The sequence below is a fragment of the Girardinichthys multiradiatus genome, chromosome 20 (genome assembly GCF_021462225.1).
Source record: "Girardinichthys multiradiatus isolate DD_20200921_A chromosome 20, DD_fGirMul_XY1, whole genome shotgun sequence".
Classification (NCBI taxonomy): domain Eukaryota; kingdom Metazoa; phylum Chordata; class Actinopteri; order Cyprinodontiformes; family Goodeidae; genus Girardinichthys; species Girardinichthys multiradiatus.
Window position 1 is genome coordinate 28,180,739 of NC_061812.1, and position 18,147 is coordinate 28,198,885.

An 18,147-nucleotide genomic window follows, 5' to 3' on the forward strand; every position below is an offset into this window, starting at 1 on the left:
ATATATATATATATATATATATATATATATATATATATATACCTATATCTATATACCTATATCTATATAGCTAGATAGATAGATATATCTATATATATATATAGATAGATATATCTATATATATATAGATAGATATATATATAATTAGGGCTGCACGGTGGCACAGTTGGTAGCACTGTTGCCTTGCAGCAAGAAGGTCCTGGGTTCAATTCCCGGCCAGGGGTCTTTCTGCATGGAGTTTGCATGTTCTCCCTGTGCATGCGTGGGTTCTCACTGGGTACTCCAGCTTCCTCCCACAGTCCAAAGACATGCCTGTTAGGTTAATTGGTCAATCTAAATTGCCCTTAGGTGTATGAATGAGTGTGTGCATGGTTGTTTGTGTGTTGCCCTGCGATGGACTGGTGACCTGTCCAGGGTGTACCCCGCCTCTTGCCCATAGACTGCTGGAGATAGGCACCAGCTCCCCTGCGACCCACTATGGAATAAGCAGTAGAAAATGACTGACTGACTATATATAATTAACACAAACATAGGTTCCATACTTCTAATGAGGTTTGAAGCCCAAATATGAAAATATTTTGGGCTTAACTAAGCAACAAAACTTTAATTATGGTACTGGCTGGTTGGCCCCAAGTAGCCAGCACCATAAACATTTTATCAGGAATTTTCTAGTTGAATACAGAAATGAGATTAACCCACATTTTCCGTAATCTTACTATGACTATGACACCTTAGTGCTTTGGACTGGCACTTCTTTGGAAAGATCCAAAATATGCTGTTTGCAAAACAACTTTTTATTTAAAAACCCCTTGAAGGCTAAAGTCCATGCCAGATTGTGTGTTGTTGTGTCTTACGACTGATATGATGCTGGTTATGCCCATGTGATAGCTGGGCTCAGTATCTGCTTTGCTCACCAGTTCCTCTGACAATAAAGTTATGACTCAAATAGTTTGGAAACTTGTAAAACATGCTTTACTTTTAGCTCTGAAGAGAAAGAAAAGGGAGTTTGACACATGTCCAAACAAATACTATGGGTAGAAAGGTGTGCCATCAGAAACTTAATTTGAATTGCTCAGACTAAATCTGAGCAATTTGCAGAATTTGAACTTAAATGCGGGGGTCGCAGGGAAGCTGGTGCCTATCTCCAGCAGTCCCCGTGACCCACTAGCCTAAGAAGCAGTAGAAAATGGCTGACTGACTGACGGACTGGCTGACATTAAATGCATTGGTTTTCACAAAGTGAAAACTGAATTTAATGCTTTGAAACTACATTAATTTACTCAGAAAATGTATTTTATTGTACTGAAAATTCAGTTTGACAGCTTTCACTTTAACTTCAGTTCTGTAATTTAAATTTCAATTCCAAACTTTTGTTTTTTTGTGTCACACATTCGGGTCCTTGAGGAAAGCCACAGAGTAATCAAACATAGATTCACCAATTTACGTTTTACATTAGGTTAAACTTCTTTTATTGCATTTTGGGCTGGAACAGGCTCCTTGTTTTAACAAGGAGTTCTCAAAAATCTGAGAACTGAATGTTCTCTGAAAAAGGTTGGTGTCTGATACTCGGCCTGTGTTACACCTGTATTAGAAATGTACTGGGTCCTTCCATGGACCAAGGCCTTGTCTCCTACTTCAAATTTCATAGAAAGCTAAAAAGAATGCACAAAAAAAGAAACATTGAAAGGAACAAAAAATTTATTTGAAGCCAAACACGTTGGGGAGAAGGACTTGTTTATTTTAGTTAGACACCATTCTATTATAATTCTATGTATTTTTTCTTTATTTTAATCTGTTTTGTTTCAAAACACAAACCCACTTTTTAACACATCTGGAGAGAATGTAACATGTAAATAGGAATCTAACACTGAATTTATTCATGAAAAATAAAGTTGTGCAAATGGAATATATTAAAACTAAAATTGGGATTCTTTTTCTGACTTCTTCACAAGATGAAGAGATGTTCTTCTCTCTGCAACTGGGACTCTCTTACATGTCAGGGGAAGAATGTTGTTACTTGTGATGCATTGCTTCTTCAGCTGTTCAACTGCTAATGCAACTCTATGTTGCATATAACTTCAACATGCACCTGTTCAGAACAAATATATAATGTATCAATCTTCAGAGCTTACAACTGAAGGTGTTTGAACTGCAGGGTAACAACCTGCTGTCTTCTATTGAAATAAAAAACTGTAGCAGGTATTTTGTCAACCCTTTAATCTGTGTGTGTGTTGACAGTTTCATTAACTTACTGAGTCACAGACCAGGGCTGGATCATTTTCTGGTCTCTTCTGCTCCCTGGTGGACACAGTGTTGAGGCTGTGTGTCCACCAAAAATGTAAAAAAAAATATATATATATATATATATATATATACCCCTGTATATATGGCAGCCCAAACCATCACTGATCCACCCCCATGCTTCACTCTGGGCATGCAACAGTCTGGGTGGTACGCTTCTTTGGGGCTTCTCCACACCGTAACTCTCCCGGATTTGGGGAAAACAGTAAAGATGGACTCATCAGAGAACAATACATGTTTCACATTGTCCACAGCCCAAGATTTGCGCTCCTTGCACCATTGAAACCGACGTTTGGCATTGGCATGAATGACCAAAGGTTTGGCTATAGCAGCCCGGCCGTGTATATTGACCCTGTGGAGATCCCGACGGACAGTTCTGGTGGAAACAGGAGAGTTGAGGTGCACATTTAATTCTGCCGTGATTTGGGCAGCCGTGGTTTTATGTTTTTTAGATACAATCCGGGATAACACCCGAACATCCCTTTCAGACAGCTTCCTCTTGCGTCCACAGTTAATCCTGTTGGATGTGGTTCGTCCTTCTTGGTGGTATGCTGACATTACCCTGGATACCGTGGCTCTTGATACATCACAAAGACTTGCTGTCTTGGTCACAGATGCGCCAGCAAGACGTGGACCAACAATTTGTCCTCTTTTGAACTCTGGTATGTCACTCATAATGTTATGTGCATTTCAATATTTTGAGCAAAACTGTGCTCTTACCCTGCTAATTGAACCTTCACACTCTGCTCTTACTGGTGCAATGTGCAATCAATGAAGACTGGCTACCAGGCTGGTCCAATTTAGCCATGAAACCTCCCACACTAAAATGACAGGTGTTTCAGTTTCATTGTCCAACCCCTGTATATGTGATAATTTAAAGTCAAATAAATTAATTCATTTATACATCTTTAAATGTTTTGATAATTGTTTGTCCTGGATTGTAGTAAATCATGAAATAATTTTGCCAGCCCAACAAATTCAGTGCGTTGACCTAAATACTGATCTAGACAATGTGTTGGTCTTCAAATGATTTGCTATGCAGATTATTAATAATAACACATTTGATTTAAAGGTGCCTCTCAGGGCACACAAGGTCAACTTACAAAAGTAATAAGCCAGTAACCTGGCTCCAGGTTAACCAATTTGATGGCTTATGCCTTTATAATGAGCGACTGTCATTTGATTTTTTTATTTTCGTTTGCAGCACAAGAGTAAATTAACTGAAAAAGTTTAACATAATTTTAATACATAATGAACAAAATATTATTGATTTGGTGTATTAGTTGTGTATTCAAGAAATTATCAACACAATATAATCATAGATATTTTATCATTTAGTTAATTCAGTTTCAAATATCACATATATAAAACAAATTATTAAAACATTGTTTATTGGATTGTGGCACTTCTGGTCCTTGATAGTTCGTCGTCGTCGTCTTCCGCTTATCCGGGACCGGGTCGCGGGGGCAGCAGACTCAACAGAGACGCCCAGACGTCCCTCTCTCCAGACACCTCCTCCAGTTCCTCCAGGGGGAGCCCAAGGCGTTCCCAGGCCAGCCGAGAGACATAGTCCCTCCAGCGTGTCCTGGGCCGTCCCCTGGGCCTCCTCCCGGTGGGACGTGCCTGGAACACCTCCCCAGGAAGGCGTCCAGGAGGCATCCGGTATAGATGCCCGAGCCACCTCAACTGGCTCCTCTCGATGTGGAGGAGCAGAGGCTCTACTCCAAGCCCCTCCCGGATGGCCGAGCTCCTCACCCTATCTCTAAGGGAGTTCACCCTACGGAGGAAGCTCATTTCAGCCACTTGTATCCGGGATCTCGTTCTTTCGGTCATGACCCAAAGTTCATGGCCATAGGTGAGGGTAGGAACGTAGACCGACCGGTAAATTGATAGTTGTTCTCTAGAAATGGTTGTTTGTTCCAATAATAAAGTTTGTTATCAACTAGTTATTTACACCATAGATTTTCAAGAAGTACATTATGTGCTGCTCTTGCTAAGCCTGAGCACTTCCACGTTCCTCCTCCTGTTCATCTGTGAGATCATCCAGGACACGCATGATTTCTCTCTTTGCTCTCCGCCTTCTTGGACTACTCAGTTTAGTCAATATGGGGACTGTGCTGAGAGCAAAGTGATATGACTCTTCATGAGTGTTTATTGGAGTGGGGCTTTCTAGAAGACACATTATGCGGTCCTCCATTAGTGTCCCTGTGCTCTTCTTTTTTGTGGCTAGTCTTCTTGATGGGGTTTCTCTGGGGCTACGGGACCTCTTTTTCCCTTCACCAGAGGTTGATGGTGTCGAATAAGTGCTGCTCGGCGTGCTGGCTCGCTCCTCTGTGTCAGCCAGTGATAGAGGTGTCTCAGTTCCCCCCAGCTCTAAATCTACAGTGGGTGTGGGACGAAGGCTGCTCTTTGAACTGCAACAAGACACAGTGATTGAAGTAAAACGGAGTAAATTATACATTTAGAAACTTTATTTTATTATGGTTTAAACTGTTTACTCACTGTCTTGGCTGCAGGAATGGCTGTAAAAAGCACATGATGCCTTGGTACTTCCATTCCTTTTGTGGCGCCCCACCTGATCCACTTTGGAGTTGAGTTTTTTTGTTGTATCTGACAAACAGGTCGCGAAGATTTCTCCATCTATTCTTGCATAGATCAGCTACAAAAAATTGACATATAAATTACAGAAGAATCTAACCCAGACCAGGAGGATATTTAACTGCAGATTCTTAAGGGCAAGGATGGTGTTCTTTCTTAGCTAGGTGGAGGATTTTTCTTTGCCGCTTTAACTTGCAACCACAAGTGTGCCACCTGTGACATGTTTTGGCACAGGTGTATTTGCATTTTTTGGTTCACTTTTGTGCATATTCTTTGTAAATATTGTACTGCATAAAAAAATTTAAATGTTTTTTTTATATTTGGGAAGTTATGATTTTTGCTACAAATCAATATCTTCATTTTATTTGTTTTAATCTTACTTAAATTTCACAAATTTCTGAATTAGTGTGGTTTAGCACTTCAAACATTCTGTTCCTGTTGTTGAAGTTGTGCCCCTGCCCCCATTGTGCTCCAGCCTACTGCACAATGAAGTACAGTGGGGGCAGGGACACAACTTCAACATGAATCTTACTATTTGACTATTGTCAAAGTTTATAAACAAGCTTCGTTTAGGTTCTGTGAGAATATTTTAACAATGCATTTACTTAATACACAGTTACATTGTGAAACTAACATATTATGTACCAATGCACCAATATGAGTAAGTACATTTCATAAAAATTACAGCTGTTGAAATAATACAAGTAGTTTAACAATATTTAAATCAATAAAAAAAAAATCATATTTAACACTAACTAACACATTTTAAACGCAGCATTTCATACTCACCACTAATTCCCAAAGTGCCTGCTATCTCCATCCATGCTTTTTCCTTCCGGCTGTTGTCTTTGTAGAAAGGGTGCGTTGTGTCATATAAGACAGTTCTGTTTTCTACTTCCACAATCAATTGCTCGTCGTCCATCTTGGTAATAAATCAGGCGAAACTATTTGCTAACCAATTCAATAGGAAATTGCATCATGTTTACCTTGTGATTTGATCATTTTAGTTTGTATTTTCCCTAAACCGGATATGCTTTACTTTGCCATCTTGTCTCCTTGTCTCATTCATGACATTTCAGTCAAATTGTAGCATAGACCCAACCAAAATAGACCCCTGGTCTATCTCAGACAGTCCAACATGCACTCACGGAGAATCGCAAGCGGTCTGCGGGGCCCCGCTCCCTTCAACATGTTCTAATTGATACGGACGCCATTCCACCTATTTCTTGGTTGGATGGTATGCCAAAACGGATGCCGTGTGTTTTCGGGGAGTGCAGTTATAGTACTTCCGTTTTAAAGAGAGATAGAAACCCTCACTAACATAACCTTGATCCTTTAACCCAATGAGAACAATCCCTGAAGCCAGCGATGAATGCAGTTTACGCTGAAGTCGCTAAAATCGACGCTGTCTCTTTAAATCTCTGAGCTTCGTGTCTGTAACGGTGACGTGTCTCTTTCCTCCTTCTCCCGGTGGCTCAGTCACTCATTGAGATTCACTCCGAGCTGATTTTCTCTGGGGAAAAAAAGGATATACGTCTATTGTTAAGACATCATGGGCAGTGAGTACTACTTTTGAAATGAATCTTTATAAGACTGATTCCTATAGTGTCTGACGGAAACCTCGCGTTGTTTAATCTGTTTTCTAACTTAGTTAGCGTACTCTCTTAGGGTTCACGTTAGCCCATTGCTAGCTAGCGTGTGAATTGCTGCTTTTGTACCGTTATAAAACATTCTCACAAAAGCTTCTTTGTGAAATCAGTTCAGTGTTCGGCTAGTATGTTGAAACCAAATTTCTTACTTTTCTCTTCCTTTTAACGCTGCCAGTGTAGACCGAGTTAGCTTGAAACCTTCATTGAGCTAACCACTCATTCAAAGACACCGACAGTCTAGTGATGACGACGCATAACAGAGCCGCTGTTATCTTTATCTCACTGTCTTTAAAATATATTACTACAAACTAGTGGGACCGAGGAATAGCTGTAAAACTGCCAGAAGCACCGCAGTAATTAAGTTTATGACATATGTATTTTGTCTATTGAAATTCCCATTGAGTCCGCCTCCTTCTCAATGCCACGTCCTATTTATCCCAACCTATTTTCCCATTAAAAAACACTTACGTTTGCTTGTTTCCAGTTAAATTCTTGGAGGTGATAAAGCCGTTCTGTGCAGTGCTGCCAGAGATCCAAAAGCCTGAGAGAAAGGTGAATATTTAATTTTTTTTAAAACAATTTTTCATTTACAGTGTTATAATTTTCATGTTGTTAAATTACCTTTATCCTGGTTTATGCTGCGTCCTCTTTTTGTAACTCCTAACAATGTGTATATCCAACAGATCCAGTTCAGAGAAAAGATGCTATGGACTGCAATAACTCTCTTCATCTTTCTTGTGTGTTGCCAGGTTAGTGAAAAAATGCTTTCAGTATTTAACACTTATTATGTAAAAGATTGTAAATGGCTGCTGCTCTCTATGCTGGTTTGCTGTTATTTTTATAATGTAACCTTTGATTCTAAAGATAACTAGTTAATTTCTATGTAGTTACTTATATTAATATTTGATAAACTAGTTATTTTTGCTTCAATATATTTCCCCCTTTATAGCCCCATTTGTAGACAATTTGCATTTATAACGAGAGTTCCCCAAAATCCAGTTATTGTAAAAGGAGGGATTTTCTTTAATCAGTTGTGCTATTTGGCAGTTTTTTTCCCCTCTGTTAACGATTAACTTTCCTAATAAAAGATTCTAAAGTACTTTTATTTAGGTTTCTTTTTCTTTTTACATAGCCAAATTTGAGATTTATTCAATTCTATATAAAATATTAAAAATAAACCCCTAGTTTGTTCAGTGGCAAATGGTAATATCTTCCCCTTATTGTATGTCAAAAATTAAAGTTAGGAAATGAAGTTATTTTAACATTATTTACCCAGAACTAATGAAGTCTTTTTTATGAACTCTGTTGCTTCAGATTCCCCTCTTTGGCATAATGTCGTCGGACTCTGCAGATCCATTCTACTGGATGAGAGTCATTATGGCTTCAAATAGAGGTATCTGTCAAACACATGCCAAGCAAAATAAAATATGACTAAAGTCCTGCAGAGATGAGCTAACAAGCTTATATTCATCTAGGTACTCTGATGGAGTTGGGTATCTCGCCTATAGTCACCTCAGGCCTGATAATGCAGCTGCTGGCTGGAGCTAAGCTCATTGAAGTTGGAGACACCCCAAAGGACAGAGCCCTCTTTAATGGAGCTCAGAAATGTATGAAACACTGACCTGGATGTATTCTAAAAAAAATAATTTGTAGCTAGGTTTTTTTCGTAACCTTTTTAATGCTTTCAGTGTTTGGGATGATCATCACCATCGGCCAGGCCATTGTTTATGTGATGACTGGCATGTATGGAGATCCATCAGAGATGGGTGCAGGGATCTGTCTGCTCATTATCATTCAGGTAAGAATGCAAACAATTCATCTAAGCGTGTCTTGACTGATTAAAGCAGTTCTAAATAATAATGTGCATAATACATTAGTTCTTAGTTTAGACTAGCAATGACATTTTTAGAGTAGAAGTTACCATGCAGGTGTCTTGCAAAGTTACGTTTTTTTCTACCCTTTGTCACATTATAACCTGAGATTTCAGTGTATTAAAATTTGGTCCAAATAAAATATCTGAAAAGCGCAGTGTGCATTTGCATTCATCCCTCTTTACTCTGATACTCCTAAACAATATTCATTGCAACTAATTGCTTTGAGAAGGCAGATAGAACTTTTAAAATAAATTCCCAATATGACCCAATGAAATTTGTTGTCATAAAGTAACAAAATGTGAAAATGTTCAAGTGTTATAAACACTTTTGCATTAGACTGGCATGCAATGCTTCTATCAGAACTAAGAAATTGCATAAAGAAACTGTTTAGATTCTCTAAAGAAATGTGAGTTGATTGCAAATAAGAACCATTTTTGCACAGCTCCATTAGCTGATTTCCACCTGACTGGATTGGTTGTGTTTCTTTGTAGCTGTTTGTAGCAGGGATGATTGTGCTGCTCCTGGATGAATTGCTCCAGAAGGGCTATGGTCTCGGTTCAGGAATCTCCCTGTTCATTGCCACCAACATCTGTGAGACCATTGTCTGGAAGGCCTTTAGTCCCACCACTGTGAACACAGGAAGAGGTAAGCAACCATATTGTGTCCTGATTTGTTAAATGTGCACATGTTGGTTGTTGTCAAACGTAGTTCTCTATTCTTAGTAAGTGACAGAAATGTAATTTTGTGTTTCAGGCACAGAATTTGAGGGAGCAGTCATTGCTCTTTTTCACCTGCTCGCCACAAGGACCGACAAAGTGCGGGCTCTAAGGGAGGCCTTCTACAGGCAGAACCTCCCCAACCTCATGAACCTCATTGCCACAGTGTTTGTCTTTGCTGTAGTTATATACTTTCAGGTGTGTTGCTTTCCTGCTGTTTGATTGACTAGTATTACATTAGAAAGGAAGCCTTGTCTAAACAAAAATATTCAATCTTCACACAGGGATTCAGAGTGGATCTGCCCATCAAATCAGCTCGCTACCGTGGCCAGTATAACACATACCCCATCAAGCTTTTCTATACCTCCAACATTCCCATCATCTTGCAGTCTGCTTTGGTCTCCAACCTGTATGTTATCTCCCAGATGCTTTCCACACGCTTCAGTGGGAATTTCCTGGTTAATCTCCTTGGAACATGGTCTGTAAGTACATGAGTATTAAATGCGTTTAGTTTTAAGCACAAAACCTTAATTTAATATTTGGTTTGTCTTTAACATTACTTTAAAGCACACAGTTCTTAGTGGAAATTAAAATGTAACGGGTTAATCTCTGGAATATACGAGTTTAAATGTTAATTATAATGCACACATCTCGTAAAATAAATGAAGAAACAATATTTATTACCCAAAAGCTGAAAGATAAAACTTGACAGGGTAATCCTGAAAAAAATCTGAGCTCCAAATAACTGAATGATGAGGAAGTTCAGGATGAAACATTGTGACATTAGCCTTATCTGGGTGTGAAAGTAGGATATTTCTACAAATGTGGCACTGATCCATCCTTTATTTAATTTAAGTTGGATTCTGCAGTCTGTTTTGGTTTTTTCTTTAAGGTCTTTACATGTTCTTATTATGCCTGCTTGTCAGATTCACCGTTGTTTTAGCAGACTGTCAATAAGAATTGTGCACAGAGTTTCTCTGAAGACACAAGACCTTCAATACAAAACAGGATTTAGTGGCTTATTGTGGTAACTCAAATTTCAGTTCAGGATTTTCAGTATCACAAAGGTCACTCACTACTTAGCTGCTGTAAAAACTTAACAAGCAGGTTAGGTTTCTAAAATACAGATGGAGACCATGAAACCACAAAGTCTCAACCAAACAAATTCCTGGAGAAAATGAAAAAATGATCAGGATGGCTGTGTTAGCGGCATCTCATCACTGAGTTACATGGAAAATCTGTGTGAGAGACACCTCATTAATTTATCTGTGTGCCTAAATTGGAGAGGATGGTTACATTATTGTTTTTTCCTGTTAGAAGCTAAAAATTAAAAATAAACTTTTATCATGTTAATAGAGATGCCTCCAAGAACATCTCCTTGTCTTTATAATGAGCATGGAGCGCCTCGTACCCTTGAAGCTGCTACATGGTGTCTGTTTATGTTCATACTTAAATCGCTTGTATAAGTCCAGACTGTTTAAAGTCCGAATCCAGCCATAAATCACTTTAACATTCTTTAGAGTCTGGGTGGCAGTAGTTAAACTTGGTTGTTCTTTAATAAAATATTCTTTACCTGCTCATGATTACAGGACACATCAACAGGTGGACCAGCCCGTGCCTATCCAGTCGGAGGACTTTGCTACTACTTCTCTCCACCGGAGTCTTTTACTTCTGTTCTCGACGACCCGGTCCACGCAGTCATTTACATCTTTTTCATGCTCGGCTCATGTGCCTTTTTCTCCAAAACCTGGATTGAAGTTTCAGGCTCTTCTGCAAAAGATGTAAGTCATGGCTGCAGTCTGTCAAGTGGTGATGGTGTGGGTTTGTTTTCAAAGAGGCAAGGTGTTCAAGCTCTGCTCTTCCTCACCATCCAGGTAGCAAAGCAACTGAAGGAGCAGCAGATGGTGATGAGAGGCCACAGAGAAACCTCAATGGTTCATGAACTAAACAGGTACAGACTGTTAATGGTATTTATTTATGTTTTTCATCGACCTCACAAACCAAACCTGAACCGTCTTCAGTTGACTGCAGTCAACTGTACTATTCCTCACTAATGTCCCTACAGTTAAACTCAGAAATGTAAATGTGCTTCTTGGAAATGAATCTCAAATCAGTGTTGGACTTCTAATGATTTATTTGAACTGTTCTCTTTCAAAAGTTGAACGATTCTCCAAAATACAGCCTTAATAATGTTTATATAATATATACGAGGATTAATCTGAATATTTTAATAGGTGGTGCTGAAAATGCTGGATGTATTTTAACTTGCTAATGCCTATTAATTTCTGGTTAGTGATCATGTTTTAATGCAGCTCATGGTCTCTTTGGGATTTGACATTTTTGACAGCACTGATTGGATTGACCAAGACTCAGAACAAAAAGAAAGTCAAAAGAAACTCTGTAGGGATCTAGGAAAGAATTGAAGAAAATCTTTTGGAGCCATTTCTGAACAAATGTTAATTCCAATATCATGAGTTGTTACAATTGTAGGTACAACGTATTTGGTTGTATGATCAGAAGACCCAAACTGCCCCCCCTAGATGAAGGTAAATTGTCAGAATCACAGAGCCTCAAGCTTTCCATGAACTAAAAAAAATACTAGAACACCAGTGTCACTGTACTTAAAGCCAGTTTTACACCACCATCGACTGAGAGGAGCCTGTTTCAAAAGTGACACCTTCAAGCTTGGAAGACATTTACAGCTGCCCACACAAACAAGCCAAATGACCTCTGCTGAAATATTTAGTTTCAGTTGTTTGCCACAGTAACTGAGAATAATCTATGGAGGACTCAAGGATTTTCAGACCTTTAAAACACTGTGCTACCAGGCACGGTGGTGGTAGCACCATGCTGTGGGGCTGTTTCATTGATAGTGATATTTGTCGGATAGAAAGAACTTCAATCTCCACATTTTGCAACTTGATTGAAATCAACAGGCAGTTGGTTGAAACCTGCACACAGTTTGGTTTTCCAACAGGACATCGTTCCATGTACACGTCAAAGCCTCTTTAGGAATGGAAAAACCAGGCCGACATTAAGCTTCTCGAATGGCTCTGACCTCAACTATTCTGTGGTATCATGCTTAAAAACTAAGTGTCAGGAAACCATGAAAGGTAAATAACCTCCAACAGTTCTGGTAAGAAGAGTGGTCAAATATCTCTCAGAAGCTTGTTAATGGCCGCAATAGTGTATGGTGTCTTTACAACTTGCTTAGAGGTGCTTGCCTAAATGGTTGGTTAAATAAATATCATTGAAGTTAAAAGAACAGGTCAGTTAAATTATTAGAAGCACAGAATTACTTTTAACGGCATGATAACTTTCTGAAGCATCTGACTGGTTGTACCCTCATGTTTAATTGGGACGACCATGAAGATGGTGGCAGGGATTCGTCTTGTAACCGGTGGGCTGCCGGTTCGAGTCCCCGCTACGTCTGTCTCTGTCGTTGTGTGCTTGGGCAAGACACTTCACCCGCCTTGCCTACTGATGGGGGGTCAGAGGGCTCGGTGGCACCTGTGTATGGCAGCCTCACTTCTGTCAGTGCGCCCCAGGGAAGCTGTGGCTACAGTATAACTCACCACTGTCAGTGTGTGAATGACTGAATGTAGTGTGAAGCACTTTGGGATCTCTGGAGATTTGATAAAGCTATATACAAGTACAAGCCATTTACCATTTTACCTTTTAATTACTTCTGACAGCACTTGTTATTGTTCAACATTGTAAATTTCCCCAAAATCTTCTTCTTTTAGGTACATTCCAACCGCTGCTGCCTTTGGTGGACTTTGCATCGGTGGTTTATCGGTGATGGCAGATTTCCTTGGTGCCATTGGCTCTGGCACCGGTATCCTGCTGGCTGTCACAATCATCTATCAGTACTTTGAAATCTTTGTGAAAGAACAAAGTGAAGTAGGCAGCATGTCAGCCATGTTCTTCTGAAAAAGCTGTGATCCTGCCATCTTCTGCCAGCTTTTATTAGGCTCTTCTGTGTTGCTGTTGTTTTTTTTTTTTTTATATTCATGAACTGTATCAGCTCAGGTGTTTAAAGACATTTGAGGAACTTTCAGGAATATCAGCCGAAATGGGATGATGTGGGGAAACTACATGCTGACTTTCACACCATTTACTCGCTCCTCAGAAGTCCCAGAGGGATGAAGAGGACACCATTTCATCAGAACATCATCAGATCTCCAGATTAAAACCAAGATTTTCTGAAAGGCTTCTGGCAGAAGTCTCTTTTATTTTATTTTATTTTTTTATCTTTGTTTTCCCCGAGACTGAGGAGTGAACGCTTCAGTATGCAGGCATACTTGATGAGGAGGATGGCAGTCAGCTGCCTGCTGTGTGCTTCGTGATGTTTTAGGTTAAACCTTTACTGTCAGCTGAGTTATTTTTAATTTAACCTGCTGATCAGGTTAAGGTGTGGACCAGAAGCTGGTGCGTCAAATGCTGAGTCGAGTACTGTAAATGTTCCTTTGTGTGACCTCGAGTTAGAGCTGAGGCCTCAGAGCTCACATTGGGTTCCAGCCTCAGGAGGAGTGCTTTAACCTAAGGGTTGGTTCTTGTTCTAATGTGTGGCATTCCCAGGGATACGCAGTATTAACTCACACCTCATACATTCCTGTTAGCCACACCTGGGGATTTTTTTTGTTTTGTTTTTAAAATGTTCCCCACTTCCCATAGCTTTTTCAGACAAACGTTATGTTTCTGTACATAGACCACACATTGAATAATGTTGAATCTGTCTTAAGTGTAAGATAAAGTCTTTGAATATGTAAAAAAAAAAAAAACACATTTCAGAACAAACTTGTTTAAAAAATCCTTCTGAATAAAAGAGACTTTTGTGAAAAAGTATTTTTCAATTTTAATATGCTGTCCCGTGTATAATTAAATATTAACATTTCTTGATGCAGGATATGAAAACCTTGAGCAGCTGTTGTATTGAGAGATATTTGGAGGGGTTTTATATTTTGATTACAGGTCCTTCTCAAAATATTAGCATATTGTGATAAAGTTAATTATTTTCCATAATGTAATGATGAAAATTTAACATTCATATATTTTAGATTCATTGCACACTAACTGAAATATTTCAGGTCTTTTATTGTCTTAATACAGATGATTTTGGCATACAGCTCATGAAAACCCAAAATTCCTATCTCACAAAATTAGCATATCATTAAAAGGGTCTCTAAACGAGCTATGAACCTAATCATCTGAATCAACGAGTTAACTCTAAACACCTGCAAAAGATTCCTGAGGCCTTTAAAACTCCCAGCCTGGTTTATCACTCAAAACCCCAATCATGGGTAAGACTGCCGACCTGACTGCTGTCCAGAAGGCCACTATTGACACCCTCAAGCAAGAGGGTAAGACACAGAAAGAAATTTCTGAACAAATAGGCTGTTCCCAGAGTGCTGTATCAAGGCACCTCAGTGGGAAGACTGTGGGAAGGAAAAAGTGTGGCAGAAAACGCTGCACAACGAGAAGAGGTGACCGGACCCTGAGGAAGATTGTGGAGAAGGGCCGATTCCAGACCTTGGGGGACCTGCGGAAGCAGTGGACTGAGTCTGGAGTAGAAACATCCAGAGCCACCGTGCACAGGCGTGTGCAGGAAATGGGCTACAGGTGCCGCATTCCCCAGGTCAAGCCACTTTTGAACCAGAAACAGCGGCAGAAGCGCCTGACCTGGGCTACAGAGAAGCAGCACTGGACTGTTGCTCAGTGGTCCAAAGTACTTTTTTCGGATGAAAGCAAATTCTGCATGTCATTCGGAAATCAAGGTGCCAGAGTCTGGAGGAAGACTGGGGAGAAGGAAATGCCAAAATGCCAGAAGTCCAGTGTCAAGTACCCACAGTCAGTGATGGTCTGGGGTGCCGTGTCAGCTGCTGGTGTTGGTCCACTGTGTTTTATCAAGGGCAGGGTCAATGCAGCTAGCTATCAGGAGATTTTGGAGCACTTCATGCTTCCATTTGCTGAAAAGCTTTATGGAGATGAAGATTTCATTTTTCAGCATGACCTGGCACCTGCTCACAGTGCCAAAACCACTGGTAAATGGTGTACTGACCATGGTATCACTGTGCTCAATTGGCCTGCCAACTCTCCTGACCTGAACCCCATAGAGAATCTGTGGGATATTGTGAAGAGAACGTTGAGAGACTCAAGACCCAACACTCTGGATGAGCTAAAGACCGCTATCGAAGCATCCTGGGCCTCCATAAGACCTCAGCAGTGCCACAGGCTGATTGCCTCCATGCCACGCCGCATTGAAGCAGTCATTTCTGCAAAAGGATTCCCGACCAAGTATTGAGTGCATAACTGTACATGATTATTTGAAGGTTGACGTTTTTTGTATTAAAAACACTTTTCTTTTATTGGTCGGATGAAATATGCTAATTTTGTGAGATAGGAATTTTGGGTTTTCATGAGCTGTATGCCAAAATCATCCGTATTAAGACAATAAAAGACCTGAAATATTTCAGTTAGTGTGCAATGAATCTAAAATATATGAATGTTAAATTTTCATCATGACATTATGGAAAATAATGAACTTTATCACAATATGCTAATATTTTGAGAAGGACCTGTATATAGCGCCAAATCGCAACATGTTGTCACGTGAACATGCAAGCTCCATGCAGAAAGACCCCCAGCCGGGAGTCGAACCCAGGACCTTCTTGCAGTAGTGCTACCAACTGCTCTACCATGCAGCCCTCCTATCAAACAATGCAGTCAAATTCTGTTTATTATTTAAATGAAGTTTTTCTAGCTAAGGAAACCAAGCAGATTGCATCGAGTCAGTGAGTTGCAGCATTCACTCCTGGTTGAGCATGTAGAGACAGTCGACAGTCGTTGGCGTTGACTTTACAGCAATCCCTCATACTGAGCATACATGTAGCAACAGTGGAGAGGAAAAACTCCCTTTTAACAGGAAGAAACCTCCAGCAGAACCAGAACCATGGTCGGTGTGAGCGGCCATTTGCCACAACCAACTGGGGTTTGTCTAGGAGAGACAGTGTATCTGTAGAAGGTGAATATTAAGTTGTTGGCAGCAGCAGCTTGGCTGATGCCCCCCTCCAGGAAGTTGCTACAGCTAAACACAGAGCCAGGTCAGATGTAGCCTCTAGGAAGAGAAAAAACAGCGAGAGAAAAAGTTAAAAGCTTATATAACGCAAAATTGGAGAGTAGTATGAGAATGTAGCAGAGAGTGAAAGTGGTCATTATGTCCTCCAGCAGCCTAAGTCTACAGCAACATAACTACAGAGATAGCTCAGGATAACCTAAGCCACTCTAACTATAAGCTTTATCAAAAAGAAAAGTTTTAAGCCTAGCCTTAAAAGTAGACAGGGTGTCTGCCTCACGGACCAAAACCAGGAGCTGGTTCCACAGGAGAGGAGCCTGATAACTAAAGGATCTGCCTCCCATTCTACTTCTAGAGACTCTAGGAACCACCAGTAAACCTGCAGTCTGAGAACGAAGTGCTCTGTTAGGAACATATGGAACAATCAGATATCTAATGAGCTAGATCATTAAGGGCTTTATATGTGAGGAGGATCATTTTAAATTCTATTCTGGATTTAACGGAGCCAATGAAGGGAAGCTAAAGTAGGAGAAATATGATCTATCTTTTTAATTTTCATCAGAACTCTTGCTGCAGCATTTTGAATCAGTTGAAGGCTTTTAACTGCATTTTGTGGACATCCTGATAGTAACGAATTACAGTAGTCCAGCCATGGACTAGGTTTTCAGTGTCACTCCTGGAAAGGATAATTAGAAGATAATAGACAGGACAGGATAGATTTGCTTTAAAGTAATTATGCCTTAAATCAAATTTTTAAATAAATTCCAATAGGATAAGCTTTAGAAGCTGCTAAAATATTACATTAACAGTCATGGGTAAAAGTGTTGGGACCCTTGAATTTCTTTCCAGAAAATAAAGCACTACTCCCATAAAATTATTGCAACTACATATGTTTTGTTATACATATGTTTTTTTTCCCTTTGTGTGTATTGGAACAACACCAAAAAGAGGGGGGGGAGCAAATTAAACCCCAAAAATGTGCTGAATTATTGGCACCCTATATTTAATATTTGATTGCACACCCCTTGGAAAAAAGGCACTGAAATGAATCGCTTCCTATTACCATCAACAAGCTTCTTACACCTCACAACTGGAAAATAGGACCCCTCTTCTTGCAAACTGCTCCACATCTCTTATATTTGATTGATGCTTTCTCCCAACAGCAGTTTAAAGATCTCTTCACAGGTGTTCAATGGGATTTAGATCTGGACTCATCGCTGGCCATGCATGTATTTAGTGATGCAGCCCATAGGGTGTTATTTAGACATGTAGGGTTTTTTATGTTAATGTCAAGCTTTTTTTTAAACCATAAAACTGATACTTTTTCATAAAAAAAATTTAAAACTGCTTCTTCGTCAGTATTGAGTCAACTATTTTATAAACAGTAACCATCTATACCAGTAGTTCTCAAAACTGCATTACATTTGTGTTCATGTTTTATTTTCTCTATTTAAATGTCCTATTTTCTTTTTTTCTGGGTTGCTTGCAGTCACCTTTTTCCTCTCCTTTGAGAACTGCAAGCAGGATTTAGGTAATATTATGTTTTCCACCATCTTCTAAAAACCCTTTTAAAAAGTAGAACATGATTTGGACTTCTTTTAGTTGTGTTATAGCAATAAAAATAAAAAGGAGTAAAAAAGACGTCTAATAACCCTGCATGGTTGGCTGTGTTGCATTTTTAATGAAACGTTGAAAGATTAAAGTTGGAAACTTGAAAAATTTACAAAGGTCGATAGAAATCAAATGTTTCTCACCATCCAAGATCTTAAAATGCAATATGGCTACCTTGAATATAACATAGAGTGATGTCAGCACGCTCAGCATTATACAACCCCCCTTAGTAAGCATGTTGCAACAGTGAAAGTAAAAAGAAAAGATTGTTGGTTTTTTTTTGTTAAATGCATTTAGTCTGGTCAATGAACATTTCAAAAAGC

At 39.5% G+C, this 18,147-nt stretch overlaps 2 protein-coding genes across 2 annotated transcripts; one reads left to right on the top strand and one right to left on the bottom strand.

The window, feature by feature from the left end:
* Positions 1-4,065: 4,065 nt before the first annotated feature.
* LOC124857100 lies at positions 4,066-6,150 on the bottom strand. The gene is made up of 3 exons (XM_047348217.1): positions 5,689-6,150; positions 4,804-4,960; positions 4,066-4,715 (listed from the first exon to the last, which is right to left on the bottom strand). The coding sequence occupies exons 1-3, from the start codon at positions 5,819-5,821 to the stop codon at positions 4,295-4,297; spliced, it is 711 nt and encodes a 236-aa protein (XP_047204173.1). The 5' UTR covers positions 5,822-6,150; the 3' UTR covers positions 4,066-4,294.
* Positions 6,151-6,322: 172 nt separating this feature from the next.
* LOC124857099 (protein transport protein Sec61 subunit alpha-like 1) lies at positions 6,323-14,000 on the top strand. The gene is made up of 12 exons (XM_047348216.1): positions 6,323-6,458; positions 7,033-7,100; positions 7,232-7,297; positions 7,863-7,941; positions 8,024-8,155; positions 8,237-8,346; positions 8,914-9,067; positions 9,176-9,336; positions 9,423-9,620; positions 10,728-10,919; positions 11,013-11,089; positions 12,885-14,000. Exons 1-12 carry the CDS (start codon positions 6,452-6,454, stop codon positions 13,069-13,071), a joined length of 1,431 nt encoding a protein of 476 aa, XP_047204172.1. The 5' UTR covers positions 6,323-6,451; the 3' UTR covers positions 13,072-14,000.
* Positions 14,001-18,147: the final 4,147 nt, after the last annotated feature.